This window comes from Salmo salar, chromosome ssa09 (assembly GCF_905237065.1).
Source record: "Salmo salar chromosome ssa09, Ssal_v3.1, whole genome shotgun sequence".
Lineage (NCBI taxonomy): Eukaryota > Metazoa > Chordata > Actinopteri > Salmoniformes > Salmonidae > Salmo > Salmo salar.
In genome coordinates, this window is record NC_059450.1 from 82,419,305 (window position 1) to 82,437,940 (window position 18,636).

Genomic DNA, 18,636 nt, shown 5'->3' on the forward strand with positions numbered 1-18,636 from the left:
GCTGTGCTCAATGCAATGGCACTTATAAATGTAGATCCTTCAAACACCCCCAAACAGGGAAATCTATCCCAATTAAAGGTGTTATTACGTGTTCCACTAAGGCAGTTATTTATCTTATAACTTGTCCTTGTGGTAAAAATTATGTGGGTAAAACAAAGCGTGAATTAAAAGTACGTATCTCAGAGCACCGTAGCACCATTAGGTGCAAAAACTTAACTTACCCAGTTGCAGCCCACTTTTTGGAAGCAAACCATCCGATTTCGTCTCTGCGTTATATTGGCATAGAACATGTCACCCTCCTGAGGAGAGGGGGTGACCTTGATCATTTATTGTTAAAACGAGAGGCTGCCTGGATCTTTAATTTAAAGACCCTTGCTCCCTTCGGTCTCAACATAGACTTTGATCTGAAGCCGTTCTTGTGATTATTGTGATTTTGCCATTGTAATTGTTTGTTAGATACATTTTAGACTACAAATGCTATGATCGTATGCTATCCATTTGTTTGTCTTTTTGTATGTTCTTTGTATGCCATTTTTTTAAAATATTTGAGTTAACCAATGATATTAGGCCATACTTGGCCATGATTACAAACACCTGTGTGTCTCTTGACACTATATAAATGACTCATCTCGCAGTGTTTGTGATGATACCCTGATGAAGACAGCTTCACTGTCGAAACGTTGGTTATTAAATTTTTGCATCTGAGCCCTTAGAGTGTGCGGCTTTCCTTTATTTTCTAGTGTTCTACTCCGCTAGCCAGCACCTCGCCTTTATAGGTGTGCGTTTCTTTTTTCTACATTGCTAGTTTATTCATTACCAGCCCTCTGTCATGCTGTCCCAATGATGATGCTAGTTTATTCATTACCAGCCCTCTGTCCCAATGATGATACTAGTTTATTCATTACCAGCCCTCTGTCATGCTGTCCCAATGATGATACTAGTTTATTCATTACCAGCCCTCTGTCATACTGTCCCAATGATGATGCTAGTTTATTCATTACCAGCCCTCTGTCATACTGTCCCAATGATGATGCTAGTTTATTCATTACCAGCCCTCTATCATACTGTCCCAATGATGATGCTAGTTTATTCATTACCAGCCCTCTGTCATGCTGTCCCAATGATGATGCTAGTTTATTCATTACCAGCCCTCTGTCATACTGTCCCAATGATGATACTAGTTTATTCATTACCAGCCCTCTGTCATACTGTCCCAATGATGATGCTAGTTTATTCATTACCAGCCCTCTGTCATACTGTCCCAATGATGATGCTAGTTTATTCATTACCAGCCCTCTGTCATGCTGTCCCAATGATGATACTAGTTTATTCATTACCAGCCCTCTGTCATGCTGTCCCAATGATGATACTAGTGTATTTGTTACCAGCACTCTGTTCCAATGATCATATCTAGCTGGCACTGAATCGACTGTCTGTCATAGTGGAATAGGATAGAAATGGCATAGAAATATGATATAAAAACTATGATTTAATGTATGGTGGGGGGAGGGGTTGTGGTAGTAATGAACCCTTCTCCCGGTGTCGTCCCTTGGGAAGGTCACTGCACAGCCAGGCCCTCTCCTGCTACTCAGTAAGGTGTAAATGCCTCTCCGTCAGCCTAATGTCAGGTCTTTTATGTATGGTTGTGTCCCAAATGGCACCCTATTTCCTATGTAGTGCATTACTTTTCACCAGGGTCCATACAGTGCACTATAAAGGGAAATGAGTGCCATTTTAGACATACCCTATCTTATTTGCTCCGCTCTGCCTTTTAACACTGCTGCCTGCTACTACCACCACCTTAAAGTGACCTCCGCTCAGCTGTGAGGAGGCTGTCCCACTCCTCTGCAGTCTGTCGCTCTCTTAGGGAGAATATGGTAAAGCTCTCAGCACTCACATAGCAGGGCCAATGGAGTGCCGTTTTCAGTCGTGCCTCAGTCAAATGTAGTTGGAGCAGTCCTAGAGAGGAGTGTGTGTGGAGGTGGTGTCCACCTGTGCTGCTGTCATTTGTGTCTTGGTGTTCTGGGCCTCTGTAGCCTGGGGGAGACTCCCTGAGGCTGGACCATGGGCTGCTCGGGGAGCAGAGCGTGCCTTAACCCTCCCTGCTCTGGAGACCGGGTAAAGGACTTCTACCTTTTGTTCTACTCTGTCTGGGGAGCAGGGGACAGGACAGACTGCTAACTCTGTGTCTCACTGACCCTTCATTAGAGGATAGGATTCTTTATTTGACTTGTCTGTTCTGTGACTGCTGACTCATTAGCCTCTGTGTATTTTCTCTGTTCTGTTATCCTTCTGCTCTGAGGGAGACTGTTGCAGGACAGTAACAGGGCCTGTGGTCCTCAGTTGGTGCTGTGTCCGGTGGATTTGTTGAGGAGTATGAGACCGGTTAGTGAGGGATTCCCTCTGCGTCAGTTAGGGAGGAGCACTGCAGCTAGGGCTGCCTCTGTAAAGATGGGGAGAGAGCGAGAGCGAGAAGGGGAAGTAGAAAGAAGAGAAGGCAAGGAATAGAGAAAGTCAAGTAGCTGGGGGTAGAGAGAAGGGGTGTTAGGGTTTCTGTCTCAGCTCAGTTTCATAGGGGTTGGGGGGGGGGGCTTTGCCTGTCATGTTTTCTCAATGTTTTGCATTTGTATGCTGTTGAATAGCATTTGTTAGCTGAGGAGGAATATAACTGTGCTATTTGGCTCAATATCCTGTTAATGAAATGAAGTTGAGATGGGGAGGTCACATACACTAATGAAGCTGTTACTGTCATTGGATTTATCCCAGAAGTGCTTGTCATGAATCTACAATATGCGTCTGTGTGCATCTAAAATGACCGTATAGTATTCGAAAGGATATTGAATTGAAAGCTGTTATACGAATTACATTTTTAGGTTCTTCTTACTGAACTTGTGTGTGTGTGTGTGTGTGTGTGTTTCCCAGCATGATGAGGTCATTAAGCAGCGCAGGGACCTGTCCCAGGAACTGATGACCTTGCAGGGAGAGCTCGGTAAGTAAGGTCACCACAGACAACCCTAACCGCTTCGGGCTTAACTTTCCCCTAGGTACAGAGCTAGAATCAGCTTCTCCTCCCTCAATCTTAACCTTAACCATTAGTGGGGGAAATTATAAACTGACCCAAGATCAGTGTCTAGGGGACACTTCAATACTTCACTACGTTTACTTAAGCTATCACTACGGCTAACACTACACAGATAGGGCTCAATGCTACTTTGTTTTGTTTGTGCAGCTCTTATTTGTCAGAGCACTTAGCACTAGGCTCAGCCCCAACCCTTAGCACTAGGCTCAGCCCCAACCCTTAGCACTAGGCTCAGCCCCAACCCTTAGCACTAGGCTCAGCCCCAACCCTTAGCACTAGGCTCAGCCCCAACCCTTAGCACTAGGCTCAGCCCCAACCCTTAGCACTAGGCTCAGCCCCAACCCTTAGCACTAGGCTCAGCCCCAAGAACAACTCGTGGGCTTTGCCTTGACAGTGATGTTGTGCTTTCAGTGTGTGGGGAGGAAGCTCAGAAACATCTCTGACTCTCTTTTGGAAAAAAACATTGCTGCCATGACTATGAGTTTAATAAGCAGCTTAAGTCTGTCACAAGCCCAAACAGTGGCAGTGTCATCAGACAGTTATTCTATTGCATGTATTCCCTTTGCCTCTTATCTGCCCTGTAATTAGATTCTCTCCCTCCTTCCCTGGTTAATTTGTTCCTTCCTCCACCGAGGAGGGGATGGGACGCCCAGAACCGACGCAGTGTAGAAGTGTGTGTCTGCTCTATTAGCCCCGGCCTCTGTTCTGAGTGTCTCTGATGCAGCATGTTCCCTTGAGGGTCCTTAGGTTTGTGCCTGGCCCCCATAGAGGCTGTTAGCAGCCGGCCCCCATAGAGGCTGTTAGCACCCTGTGCTGGAATGCTCAACTATCTGAGGCCGTAAGAGAGGTGTGGAGACGAGGACGCAACCCACAACACACTGCAGTGGCCTTGGAAACACCCCTCCTGGCCATGCTGTGGTTTACGTGCTGGTTGCCGATACACTGTTTTGATCTCAAAATAGACCATCTACATGAATCCTGAAAGGGGGGGGGTCTCGTATCAATCATTGGCTGAGCCTCTGGACTGAGACAAAGTAAAATGTATTGCATTTTTTTAGAAAGTAGTTAAATTGGACTTGTTTCTCCGAATTCATGAAAATAATGCATCAGTGATTGGTATTTCTTGCAACTTTCTGAAGTAACGCCTGTAATGCCTGTTTCTGTGTGCCTATGTGTTATGTAGCCAGTTAGCATGCAGAAACGGTCATTTAAAAAAACTTCCCAATGAAATGTTGATGGGGGGGGTTCCCTGGACCTTAAAAGACCTCCTGATAAGTATTGTTGTGGACTTACAACATCAAATTTAGTTGTTTTTCTATAAAGGAACATTACATATTTTTTAGAGTCAAAACCTGAAGGGAAAAAAAAACTTGGGGGAAATCCAAAACCTGGAACAATTAAACTGAGAGCTGAATTGGTCTGATGTTCCAGTGCTCTGTGTGTTCCTGTCTGGGGAGACTGAGGTGATCATGACATCATGCTAAACCTTGTAGGCAGACCAACGAGCCAAACTCCCCATACCCGTGGGCACTATTTATTGTCTATTGTGGTTTGGAAAGTTAGGATTATTGAGATTAATCAAATGTGTATAATGTACTTGTTGTTCTCTGAAAATATTTTTTCTTGCGCTTCACAGTTTGCATCCCTGTATTAAGTCTCTCTCTGTTCTCTTCCCGTGGGGCTGCAATGGGCTAGTGTGGCTCCACCCCTCCCTCCATGTTGGTGGTCAGACAACGTACCTCAGCCTTGGGACCAGCACATGACTCCCCTTCCCATTAAGCCCAGTGTATCAGCTTCTAATAGATAAGACTCCCAGACAGGTCTACAGACTGAGATAAGACCCCCAGACAGGTCTACAGACAGACCCACTGGTTCTGTTCAGAGTTCTACAGACAGACCCACTGGGGTTGTTGGTACATGGTAGTACTGTACAAGGGGAGGGGAGGAAGGCAAAGACCACAAGGCATTTATCCTGAGCCCAACACTTACCGTCAGTGTTTCCATCCCAAATGACACCCTATTTCCTATATAGTGGACTACTTTTGACTAGAGCCCTGTATAGGCCCTGGGAATAGGGTATACTTTACCCCATCCCTCAGACAGTATTCTGCATAGCCAGTATGGGCTTGCTCCCCCAATGATGTCATCACTCCACTCACAGCAGCTGGCTAATTACAGTGTACTGCATTGTCTGTTTGGGCCACCTCCAGTTTCATGACATGACATACTATCCTTTCATATTAACACTCTTCACCAATATAAATTACAAGCGCGTCATAGTTTTTTTCCTGCCTCACCACCTAGTATCTGGAATTGGGGTACATTCAAAGCCATCACCCTGACAAGAATCCAAGACCAGTAACTTTTAGATATGGCTTCAGCCCCAATCCCCAGATGGGCCTTTACAGTGTGTTTTAGTGTGATGAATTTAGCCTGGCTCCTATGACCATATCCCCTGTGTTACTTCATGCCTGTGGAGTGCAGGGCTCAACCTGATGTGTTTGTTTGGGCTCTGTCCCTGTAGGTCTGGGGTTCTATTTCTTCTCACTCCCACACTTTTGATATGATGCTATATATTACACTTAGACATTTTTATCATTTAAAAATATTTAATGCACCTGTTGGAAAGAGTCAAAGTAAATGGAAACTATATAAATATTTTATGTGCGTAAGCCGTTTGTTACTTTTTTACACAAAATAGTTGCCTCAGAGTATTGCTGCTTTACCATCACTCTAAACAAAATGATCAAATATGGTGTTAAGTCAACATTTTACACGTCAAATCACAAAAGAAGTGAAAGTGGAGAACAAGGATATGACATGGAGAGTATATCATACTCCACCTCAAAGAAAGGTCACTTTGAATATTGTTTATTCTGCGTCATTACCGCAACGTCAATTAAAAAAAAACGTACATTTTAGGCATTTAGCAGACGCTCTAATCCAGAGCGATTTAGAGTAGTGAGTGCATTCATTTTCATACTTTTTTTTTCTCAAACTGGTCCCACATGGGAATCGAACCAACAACATTGGCTTTGCAAGCGCCATGCTCTACCAACTGAGCCAATTCATCTAGATTGTCCTCTATTTGAAATGATACATCTCATTATGTTGTGGTTGGAATTAATCTAATGATGGCTGATCCCACTAACCAAGTAAACCTTGTGGCCTGGCAGTTAAATCCCAAAATGTTGCCAATTGCCATAACCACGACAAAATGTTGGTTACAACGATTTCCTGTTTATTACCAGAAGTAGTTTATTTTTCTATACAATGGGAATACCCCTGCTTAATACTGCTTATCAAATTATATTTTACTTTCTTTATAGCATTCAATGATAATCCATTTCCACCCACTTATTTTAACTAGTCCAATTTACCATTACCACCACAATGAACACAGTCTTCCCTGTGGCTCAGTTGGTAGAGCATGGTGTTTGCAACACCAGCATGGTGTGTGCAATGCCAGGGTTGTGGGTTCGATTCCCACGGGGGCCAGTACATTTCATGCATTTTTGTTGTTGTTGTATGTATTCACTACTGTAAGTCGCTCTGGATAAGAGCGTCTGCTCAATGACTAAAATGTAAAATGTTGAAGTCGGAGTCATTAAAACTCGTTTTTCAACCTCTCCACAAATTTCTTGTTAACAAACTAGAGTTTTGGCAAGTTGGTTAGGACAACTACTTTGCATGACACAAGTAATTTTTTCAACAATTATTTACAGACCGATTATTTCACTTACAACTCACTGTATCACAATTCCAGTGGGTCAGAAGTTTACATACACTAAGTTGACTGTGCCTTTAAACAGTTTGGAAAATTCCAGAAAATGATGTCATAGCTTTAGAAGTTTCTGATGATAGGCTAATTGACATCATTCGAGTCAATTGGAGGTGTACCTGTGGATGTATTTCAAGGCCTACCTTCAAACAGTGCCTCTTTGCTTGACATCATGGGAAAATCAAAAGAAATCAGCCAAGACCTCAGAAAACAAATTGTTGACCTCCACAAGTCTGGTTCATCCTTGGGAGAAATTTCCAAACGCCTGAAGGTACCACGTTCATCTGTACAAACAATAGTACGCAAGTATAAACACCATGGGACCACGCAGCCATCATACCGCTCAGGAAGGAGACGCGTTCTGTCTCCTAGAGATGAACGTACTTTGGTGTGCAAATTAATCTCAGAACAACAGCAAAGGACCTTGGTAAAACGAGTCCTATATCGACATAACCTGAAAGGCCTCTCAGCAAGGAAGAAGCCACTGCTCCAAAACCGCCATAAAAAAGCCAGACTACGGTTTGCAACTGCACATGGGGACAAAGATCATACTTTTTGGAGAAATGTCCTCTGGTCTGATGTAACAAAAATAGAACTGTTTGGCCATAATGACCATCGTTATGTTTGGAGGAAAAAGGGGAATGCTTGCAAGCCGAAGAACACCATCCCAACTGTGAAGCACGGGGGTGGCAGCATCATGTTGTGGGGTTGGCAGCATCATGTTGTGGGGGTTCTTTGTTGCAGGAGGGCTGGTGCACTTCACAAAATATATGACATTGAGGTAGGAAAATGATGTGGATATATTGAAGCAACATCTCAAGACATCAGTCAGGAAGTTAAAGCTTGGTTGCAAATGGGTCTTCCAAATGGACAATGACCCCAAGCATACTTCCAAAGTTGTGGCAAAATGGCTTAAGGACAACAAAGTCAAGGTATTGGAGTGGCCATCACAAAGCCCTGACCTCAATCCTATAGAAAATTTGTGGGCAGAACTGAAAAAGCGTGTGCGAGCAAGGAGGCCTACAAACCTGACTCGGTTACACCAGCTCTGTCAGGTGGAATGGGCCAAAATTCAGCCAACTTATTGTGGGAAGCTTGTGGAAGGCTACCCGGAACGTTTGACCCAAGTTAAACAATTTAAAGGCAATGCTACCACTTACTAATTGACTGTATGTAAACTTCTGACCCACTGGGAATGTGATAAAAGAAATAAAAGCTGAAATAAATCATTCTCTCTACTATTATTCTGACATTTCACGTTCTTAAAATAAAGTGGTGATCCTAACTGACCTAAGACAGGGAATTTTTACTTGGATTAAATGTCAGGAATTGTTAACCTGAGTTTAAATGTATTTGGCTTTGGTGTATGTAAACTTCCGACTTCAACTGTACTTCAAGTGTAAAGCACTTGTTCCCAATATACTGTAACTACTGGAAAAATGATAAATCTATAACAATTTCAAAAAGAAATTGCATTGTTGATGGTAGCCCCGCATGCACAGCCAGCGCAGGCCAGTATTTATGGTTAAGGAATTTAAATAATTATTTCTTAATATGGTAGTACCAAATCCTATAGACGGATAAACCAAATATTCCAAAAACCCATTGTTAAGTTTTAAACTAAAATGAAAATCGAGTAAAATCATATTTTGTGATTTCAAAAAAATTATAAAAAAATGCCGAAGGTGCCCTTAGTTGCAGAATCACCAGTGGCAGTACTCTGGCTCAGGGGGTGATATACCATCTGTGTAACAACCACAGCCTCACTTGTCAGGGTCCCTATCCTACACCTGTCTTTTCTGTACTGTACACTTGAGCTGGTTCTTTACATTTATTTATGTTTAGATGTTTGTCTCATATCGGGTAGAAACCTTCTGCTTGGCATTTTTGCCTGAGACACAGTAGTTCTAGATGGATGACATGGCTGACTGGTACACATGATAAAGAGCCTCAAATTCCCCTCTCTCCTGAAACTTTCTCTGAACTGTTGCAGTGTCAACGGAGGGGAAATCACTTCCCCAATCCTTTTAACGTGTGAATACCATCTAATCGCTGATCTGTGTTTAAAGATACACGGTACTGTTCTGTGGTGAACATGTCTTGTTTTATGAAGGTTGCCACCATTAAACATATTTCATAAGAAGATTCATATTCTGACACGTGCCTGCAGAACGGGCACCAACCATAGAATTAGAATGATTTCTATTGCACCAACAGCTGGAAGTAGCCTTTAATAACCATCCATCCCTGCCCACTTGTAAATCGAGAGCTATTGAGCTATTCTGTTCATACTGGTAGGATTGTGTGTCAGGAATCAACCTCCATATGGATGTCACCTGCTACACATGGCGACAGTAGATACTACCCTGTTGTACACAGCTGCCACTCTTATGTCATCGCCAGCCAACGGAAATCCTCACGGGCTGGCAAGGCCAACTGCTGGGCATCACGCTGGCACTGGCATCTGTTCTGTCTGTACCAGGAATGTGGCACAGCACGCAAGGGCCCACCAGAGCCATGTGTCTGTTGCTTAGTTTATATTAGTGTCTCCCAACTCCAGTCCTCCAGTACCCCCAACAGCATGTCCATTGTGTTAGACAGTAGTAACAGCAGCATGTCCATTGTGTTAGACAGTAGTAACAGCAGCATGTCCATGTTCAAGCTGTAAAGCTGGTGTACTGTTCTACTGTAGCAGACATATGTTGCAAGTAGGACAGAAGTGAGTCAATATAAAAAAAATCCTAGGACATGACACTGATTTCAGACAATTGTGAAAATGTGTTTTTGATAACTCATGGGTATGTCTTTGTACTGCCAAGAAGGCAGTGTGCTCTGTAGTCAGCCAGAGGCGGGCACTGGGTAAGGCAGTGTGCTCTGTAGTCAGCCAGAGGCGGGCACTGGGTAAGGCAGTGTGCTCTGTAGTCAGCCAGTTCCCAAAGTCATTTCTTGCCCCTGCATACGCAGGGTGAATTTCACTACTCTTATTTCCCTTTTCTCAGAACTGACAGAATTTGTAGATGTCCTTACCATCATTGACATTTTTATTTATTTGTATTTCAATAAACATCCATGAAATGTCACATTTGAAAAATGTAAATAAAGAAATCCAATAAGCACAACAAAGAGATTGCAGGCACACATGACTTTGGGAGTCTGTGCTGAACCCACTGGCCCTCTCAGCCCCTTTGTTAGACTGTTAGTTTGTCATTGTTTATATAATGCTGTTCTTCTTTGATAAGAGATGAGACAAACACATTTCCTGTTAGAAAATACAGTTCCACAAAACTAAATGATTTCCCCTCTGCTGTGGATCCTACTGGCACCCTGCAGTGAACTCGGCCCGCTCGTGTGAGTTGTTGGAGCGGGAGAAGGATGAGGTGTGTGGCGCATTGGAGGGCGTGCTCCAGACGATGCAGGAGCAGCACCACACAGAGCTGGCCCAGCTGGAGGAGAGGCTCAGGGTGTTCTACCAGGCCGAGTGGGACAAGATCCACCTGACCTACCAGGAGGAGGCAGAGCGGTGCAAGGCCCTCATGGAGCAGCAGGTACATTAAAGCTACTGGATGCATCCCTAATGGAACGCTATTCCCTGTATGGTGCACTACTTTTGACCAGAGCCCTATGAGATTTGGTCAAAAGTAGTGCACTACAAAGGGAATGGGGTGCCATTTGGGACGTAGGAAGAGTGCCAATAGGCTAAACGTGGCTCTGTTCCTCCTTTTTACTGGAGAAGTCTGTTTATTTCAGATCAGTAAAAATGTAGAGAAGGGCTTGAGAGGATTGGAATGCATCCACAGTGTCAAGTCTTAATACAACTACACATTACGTGACTGTCGCTCTCAGGGCTCAGTCCTGTCTGTCTGTGACAATGAGATAATTGTTTAGAGATTTTTCATTCCTGACATACACAATATCCATCAGTTCCTCTGCAGTCATTCTGTTGAGTCATTCACAGAGCGTACTACTCAGCTAGATTCATTTCAAGGAAAACTGGTCACTGCAGAAAGTAGTCCACAAATCAGATCTGGGGCCATCTGTCGGTACACTGTCAGCGTGGAGCTGGTTTCATCCTGATGCTGAAGGTTGCTCTACTGATATAGTGCGTCCTTTTGACCAAAGCCCTATGGACCCTAGTCAAAGTTGTGCACTTTAAAGGGAATAGTGTGCCATTTGGGGATGCACACTGTCTTAAGCAAACAGACTCACTGAATAGAATTGAAATTCTATCCGTTAGTAATAAGTGTTTTTGGCAGTCTGTACTGTGTTGGTTTGATCTTAATTAGTTTAAAGGCCTAAAGGCTTTTCATGATCTATCCGTTACTGTTGATGTGATGATTCATAATGCACCTGTTAAAGGGATACTTCGGGATTTTGGCAGTGAAGCCCTTTATCTGCTTCCCCAGAGTCGGGTGAAGCCCTTTATCTGCTTCCCCAGAGTCGGGTGAAGCCCTTTATCTGCTTCCCCAGAGTCGGGTGAAGCCCTTTATCTGCTTCCCCAGAGTCGGGTGAAGCCCTTTATCTGCTTCCCCAGAGTCGGGTGAAGCCCTTTATCTGCTTCCCCAGAGTCGGGTGAAGCCCTTTATCTGCTTCCCCAGAGTCGGGTGAAGCCCTTTATCTGCTTCCCCAGAGTCGGGTGAAGCCCTTTATCTGCTGCCCCAGAGTCGGGTGAAGCCCTTTATCTGCTGCCCCAGAGTCGGGTGAACTCATGGATGCCATTTTTAGGTCTCTGCATCCAGTATGAAGGAAGTTAGTGTTTCGTAAGCCAGCGTTAGCTAGCGTTAGCGCAATGACTAAGTCTATGGTAAATACTAGCATGCTAGCATTTACCATAGACTTACATTGCACTAACACGAGTTGACAATTGCATTAACGCTAGTTAGCAACTTCCTTAACTGCAAGCAGACACACATGGTATCCATGAGTTAATTTGACTCTGGGGAAATAGATAGTGGTAATAAGCTTTTTATACGTTGCTTTTGTCATAGGATCATGAATGTTCCTAAAACGATGTTCCTTCTCTTTTGAAGATGACGGAGTTGAGAGCCAGCCACGAGGCTGTGACGTTAGAGCTGGAGGCCAGCCACTCTGAACAGATCCAAGCGGTTAAACAGCAGTATGAAGAATCTGTAAAAGGTACATTCATCCTGTACACTGTTTTTAAGTTACTGCAAGGTAAAAATCAGCAAACCACGTGTTAGTCATTTTTTTGACTGATTTTGAATGTCTTGCATTATAATTCTGTTAAACTGATCTCTCTCCAAGAGCTCCGTCAAGCTCATGAGCGGGAGCTGCAGACATTGGACAAAAAACTGAAGGAGGCTGAAGCCACTTTATCTGTAAGCTTCAGCTTCACATATCAAAATATATTCCAAGTTATTTTGTTTCAGGAGCGGTTAGGTGATGGTGTCCTCATGATGTGATGTTCCTCAGGGCCAGATTCAGGAGCTCACCGAGGAGAACATGACCCTGACCCACAGGATAAAGGCAGAGGAGGACCAGAGGAGAGAGCTGGCTGAGAGAAGTCAGGTACTGCCAACACACAACACCCCTCACATTCACTCTTATCTTACGGCCCACTCCAATAACGTTCCAAGATAAGTGTTATTGACACTAGGCAACAGCACTGCCCCATCTCCCTCCATAATATAATGATGATGCGTCAGATATGCCATTTAGCAGACACTTTTGTCCAAAGCGACATACAGTCATGCGTGCACATTTTACGTGTGGGTGGCCCTGGTACTTGAACCCACAATACCAACTGAGGCATACAGGACCTCCAGTGTATATATATAGATAGTTTTCTATTTTTGTCTTTATTTCCTATATAGTGCACTCTTTCCAACCAGCGCCTCTGGTCAAAGCAGTGCACTATAAAGTGAATAGGGTGCCATTTCTGACACCACCCAAGAGTGCGTTGTTAAAGTTAGGCTGCTGTCGGTCATAATCAGTATTGAGTGGGTGACCTTTTCTTCTCAGCATTCTAACAATGCACATGAGGGGATTGAGATAAAGACCTCTGTACTACCCTTCCAGCCACTCTGGTAGACTAGAAATAGTCTGACAGTAACTGCTAGCATCAACCCATTGGTTCACTGCCTGCTTGGGGCTGTGGGAGTCATGCTGAATAGTTAAAACACCACACGGTGTATAGTTTTACAACCTAGAATGACTTTAATTCTCCCCTGCTATGTGATTGAAGGAATTGACTATGTTTGAATAAGGCTGTTGCGGTGAAAGTATTACCGCCACACGGGCAGTCATGACCGCAGTCAAATTCCACGTGACTGAGTCATGGTAATCTCCTCTAATGCAGTCTGGACATGCGTTGGTAGTACCCAAGTCGCTAACGATCATCACGTTGCTATTGGCCTGGTACTCAGGGCTCTGTTGTCCCTCTAACTACTATGACATCAATGCAAACGCAGTTGAAAATCACATCAAACACGTATCCAAACAGTTTCATGCTTTTAAAACTCACCTCAGTGTGATTGATCAATTTGAAGAAAGAAGTTCAACAACAGGTTAAACTGAGTGGAAAACATGGTTGTTGTGGATGTGGTTTCAACGCCTAACACAACGAAATGGACAGCACTTTATAAGGTGATGATTCATTCAAAACACTTGTATGGAAAAAAAATGTAATAATGATTGTGCCGTTTATATACTGAACAAATAGAAAAACGCAACATTTAAAGTGTTGGTCCCAGAAATGTTCCATATGCACAAAAAGCTTATTTGTCTAGAATTTTGTGCACAAATGTGCTTACATCCCTGTTAGTGAGCATTTCTCCTTTGCCAAGATAATCTGTCCACCTGACAGGTGTGGCAAATCAAGAAGCTGATTAAACAGCATTATCATTACACAGGTGTACCTTGTGCTGGGGGCAATAAAAGGCCACTCTAAAATGTGCAGTTTTGTCACGCAACACAATGCCAAGTTTTGAGAGAGTGTGCAATTGGCATGCTGACTGCAGGAATGTCCACCGGAGCTGTTAACTGACAATTTTAATGTTAATTTCTCTACCATAAGCCGCCTCAAGTTGTTTTAGGGAATTTGTCAGTACGTCCAACCGGCCTCACAATGTGTAACCACGCCAGCCCAGGACCTCCACATCCGGCTTCTTCACCTGTGGTATCATCTGAGACCAGCCACCTTGGACATCTGATGAAACTGAGGAGTATTTCTTTCTGTAATAAAGCCCTTTTGTGGGGAAAAAAATGCATTCTGATTGGCTGGGCCAGCTCCCGACGGGGTGGGGCTGGCTCCCAAGTGGGTGTGCCTAAGCCCACCCATGCCTGCGCCCTTGACCAGTCATGTGAAATCCATAGATTAGGGCCTAATGAATATATTTCAGTTGACTGATTTCCTATATGAGCTGTAACTCAGTAAAATCATTGACATTGTTGCATGTTGTTTATTTTTGTTCCATATACAATACATAGCCTACTGCATATTACACACAGCAGAAAAACATATAAAAACTGATTCAAGATGTCTTTGGCACATAATTGGCCTAGCCTATACTCCCAAAATGGTTACAAATTAGGGATCGCCTTTAAGTGTGGACTGTAATGCATACTGGATGGACCTTATGCTATTCTCCAAACTTTATATTCATGAGTCTGGGAGAGAACTTATAGGCCTAGGCGATGCTGTTGGTTTATTGATTGTGCAGGACGGCTTACAGAGTTAGCCTACAGTTATAGTGAATTTTGTATTTGATTTTTTAATAGCTTAGTAATAGAGCTTTTTCTTTTTATATAAGCAATAGGCTGACATTACCTTTAGTTACAGAATATCTCACCACTGTGCATTTCCATCTTTCTCTCGCTTCGTCATTCCTTACTCCAGCGCGCAGAGTGGCTGTCAACAGTTTAATGAAAATATTTAATATGTTACTATCGATTTTCCTGAACAGATTTAAGTTTGTTTCCCAAAATGAAGCACTGGGTAGCTGCAGGAACAGGGTTGGAGAGCCCACGGCATACAGAGTTTGGGTGGAATATCACCTGTCGTGCAGTGAGAGGATGCATGCTCCTTAAACAGTGGTTGATGCTTGGAGTGAAATAACCGGAGTAGCCTATCCTGCATGATAACCGGAGTAGCCTATCCTGCATGATAACCGGAGTAGCCTATCCTGCATGATAACCGGAGTAGCCTATCCTGCATGATAACCGGAGTAGCCTATCCTGCATGATAACCGGAGTAGCCTATCCTGCATGATAACCGGAGTAGCCTATCCTGCATGATAACTGAACACTGGAAATCAGTCTCCATTCGCTATATGAGGGCATACTTATTAACCCTGCCCCTGTTCCTGACCATTTGATGGCAAATATTCAATTGATTTCTCAAATCCTGCGCACCTGCTCCAGAATGGGAAAAATATCCTTTACATTTTGTTCATCTAAATTGAATTATATTCATATAAAATAAAAATAATGGCATTATAAGCATAGCTTGTCAGCTAAATTAATAACCCTATAGCATGGAGCATAGCCAGATAACATAGTTGGCCAACTCATATTTCATGTTTCTTTAGACCTGCCTAAAATACATCAAGGATTTATTGTGATGGTGTATATTCAATTTATGAAACTTTTTTAAATGTAGATGTTCCAAAGGCGTGCATCAGCGGCTTGTATGCGACTTGTACAAGTGGAGGCCTGGAGATGCTAAACATGTTTATTTGAATTAACAGTTAATGTCATGACTGCCACAGCCCTATGTGTGGCATGTATGTGTTGCTAGGGCTTACGCACTGGGCTGTTTATGTCACCTAGGTATGTTGCCCTCTGGTGATTTGTTCATGGATTTAGGGTTGTATGACAGTTATGGGCAGAGGTTAGCCTCATCTGGAATGATCACACTCATTCAGACCAGTCTTATTCAGACCACCCTGTTCCAGAAGGACTCCCTGTATTTGGAGCAGGAGCTGGAGAGCCTCAATGTGGTGCTGAATATCAGTAAGAAACAGCTGCATGAACAGAACCACAAACTGATGCAGAACAGTGTTACTCACCCTCTTTTTGTGCTATTCCAGAAGGACTCCCACACCCTGTATCTGGAACAGGAACTGGAGAGCCTCAATGTGGTGCTGGATATCAAGAACAAACAGCTGCACCAACAGGACCACAAACTGATGCAGATGGACAAACTGGTGAGCACCATAGATACCCTACTGACTCACTGTTAATGACATGCATTTTAAGACCAAATTATTATTTTTTTAGTCTTGCATGTTTAATGTTTTGGGGATTTTTTTGTAGATGGAGAAAAGCGTTAAGCTGGACGAATGCCTTAAAAAAGTCCAGCAGGAGAATGAGGATCTGAAAGCCCGCATGGACAGACATGCTGCTCTGTCGAGGTAAAACGACTCCTCCCTCTCTTACTCCTGTAGTCTTAAGTCAGCCTGGGACTGGGTGTCTATGGGCTTCTATGTATCTAACTGTTGTCTTGACACCGCTTTCCAGACAACTGTCCACAGAGCAGGCGGTGCTGCAGGAGTCTCTCCACAAGGAATCAAAGGTGAACAAGCGTCTGTCTATGGAGAATGAGGAGCTCATCTGGAAGCTGCACAATGGGGACCCGAGCAGCCCCCACAAGATGTCCCCCACTTCCCCCTCCCACCATTCCCTCGGCCTCCAATCACCTCGCAGCTCTGCCGTCTTCACCAGCCCCATCCAATCACCTCGCAGCTCTGCCGTCTTCTCCAGCCCTCCCGTCTCACCCAGATAACAGCAGCCCACCGCTTCCAGGAAGCAGACTCTTTCTCGCCTCTGATTGGACTGGGTCCAGGAAGCAGCCTCTCGCTCCTCCGTACTTAAGAGCTATATTAGCTGACCAGGATTGCCGCATGTCATCCAGAGATGGCTACAGTATTCCTGAATGGCTCTACTTTCTGTTGACACTTACTACAGATCAATGACTCTGACAAAAGACTGTTGCACAGAAGCACTTACTGAGTGAGACCGCCTCTTGTTCTCTCTGCCTTGTCTGATATTATAGGACATCTGCCATAGGGTTATTATAGGACATCAGAGGGTTAGGGTTATTATAGGACATCAGAGGGTTAGGGTTATTATAGGACATCAGAGGGTTAGGGTTATTATAGGACATCAGAGGGTTAGGGTTAATATAGGACGACAGAGGGTTAGGGTTATTATAGGACGACAGAGGGTTAGGGTTATTATAGGACGACAGAGGGTTAGGGTTATTATAGGACGACAGAGGGTTAGGGTTATTATAGGACATCTGACAGAGGGTTAGGGTTATTATAGGACATCTGACAGAGGGTTAGGGTTATTATAGGACATCTGACAGAGGGTTAGGGTTATTATAGGACATCTGACAGAGGGTTAGGGTTATTATAGGACATCTGACAGAGGGTTAGGGTTATTATAGGACATCTGCCAGAGGGTTAGGGTTATTATAGGACATCTCAGGACTATATAATGAGACACTATTTTTGTTACTCTTTCTCGTGGTCAGCAAAAGCGTGTTGCCGGTTTTCCCTCTGAAGACACACCAGGGCTATGGGAAGGAGTGCTGTGGTGCTGGTGACCAAAGGCAGACCTGTGTGTTGACTGACTGGGAATATGCTCTGCTCCTGTCTGTCATAATATTGCTATGAGAATCAGCACGGCTAGGAATCCAAAAATAACATTGAATCTCCTCCTATGATTTGGAAATCAAACATGAATCCTGTAATCTGTATATTAATTGATGAAAATGAGGTAAACACAAACCCTTGTAAAACACATACTACTCAATACCATTGTGTTCACTCCTCAGATCATTCATGAAAGCTTTCACTGCAGGAACTTCGCTTTCAGTGATGCATGCACCACATGCTACATGCAATTATCTTCAGAAATTGGATATTAGCAATCATTTCCTGTGTTTTTAAAAGGTTAATGGCGTTTCCATGGTAATTAATGGGCGTCCTGCGCTTCCGAACTGTACTTTTTTTCTGTTATTACCCGTCCTGACGACTCAAAGCTGTGTTTTTAATGTTGGTTGGTTTGTTTGACCATGGGACCAATTAAAATAAATGTTTGTGCATGTTTGACAACCTGTTATCTAGCACCCCTCCTACTACAGCTTTAAAATGGGGGGGTCTTTACAAAGATGTCACTAAGGTTAAAATGCGAAGAGAAGCTAAGCGTGATGGACGTCTTGGATATGTCACAAATTAGTACCCGTTTGGATGTGGAGATTACTGGTGTTGAAAAAACTGTTTAATATATGCAATTAATAAAGTCCTAATATGAAATCTAAAGCAGATATATATTTATGGTGATGTATTCTATGTTGGTAGATGAAACTAGATTTTGTGTACAATTACCTCAACACTGCTTAGCGCTGTGTACTGAACAAAAATGTTAACGCAACAATTTCAATGATTTTACTGCGTTACAATTCAGATAAGGAAATCGGTCAAATTAAATCAATTCATTAGGCCCTAATCTATGGATTTCACATGACTGGGCAGGGACGCAGCCATGGGTGGGCCTGGGAAGGCACAGGCCCAGCCAATCGGAATGAGTTTTTCCCCACAAAAAGGCTTTATTGCAGACATACTCCTCAGTTTCATCAGCTGTCTGGGTGGCTGGTCTCAGACAATCCCGCAGGTGAAGAAGCTGAATGTGGAGGTCCAGGGCTGGCGTGGCTGGTTTGACATGCTGCCAAATTCTTTAAAACGCCATTGTAAGTGGCTTATGGTAGAGAAATGAACATGACGTGCCTGTACACTCCGTCAAAACTTGAGAC

At 43.6% G+C, this 18,636-nt stretch overlaps 1 protein-coding gene across 5 annotated transcripts in view; it reads left to right on the forward strand.

Annotated features, from left to right (window-relative positions):
- mtus1a (microtubule associated tumor suppressor 1a) overlaps nucleotides 1-18,145 on the forward strand; it is a 65,416-nt gene extending 47,271 nt beyond the window's left edge. For 4 of the 5 annotated variants that reach the window (XM_014212818.2, XM_014212819.2, XM_045724092.1 and 1 more), the window contains 8 exons: nucleotides 2,923-2,989; nucleotides 10,191-10,405; nucleotides 11,888-11,993; nucleotides 12,123-12,196; nucleotides 12,291-12,386; nucleotides 15,908-16,024; nucleotides 16,134-16,231; nucleotides 16,338-18,145. In XM_014212818.2, the coding sequence (XP_014068293.2) occupies nucleotides 2,923-2,989; nucleotides 10,191-10,405; nucleotides 11,888-11,993; nucleotides 12,123-12,196; nucleotides 12,291-12,386; nucleotides 15,908-16,024; nucleotides 16,134-16,231; nucleotides 16,338-16,602 (1,038 nt within the window). In that variant the 3' untranslated portion in view covers nucleotides 16,603-18,145. Of the gene's footprint in view, nucleotides 1-1,875; nucleotides 2,119-2,922; nucleotides 2,990-10,190; nucleotides 10,406-11,887; nucleotides 11,994-12,122; nucleotides 12,197-12,290; nucleotides 12,387-15,907; nucleotides 16,025-16,133; nucleotides 16,232-16,337 lie in introns of those variants that run through there. The other variant, XM_045724094.1, reaches the window with a different exon arrangement.
- Nucleotides 18,146-18,636: the final 491 nt, after the last annotated feature.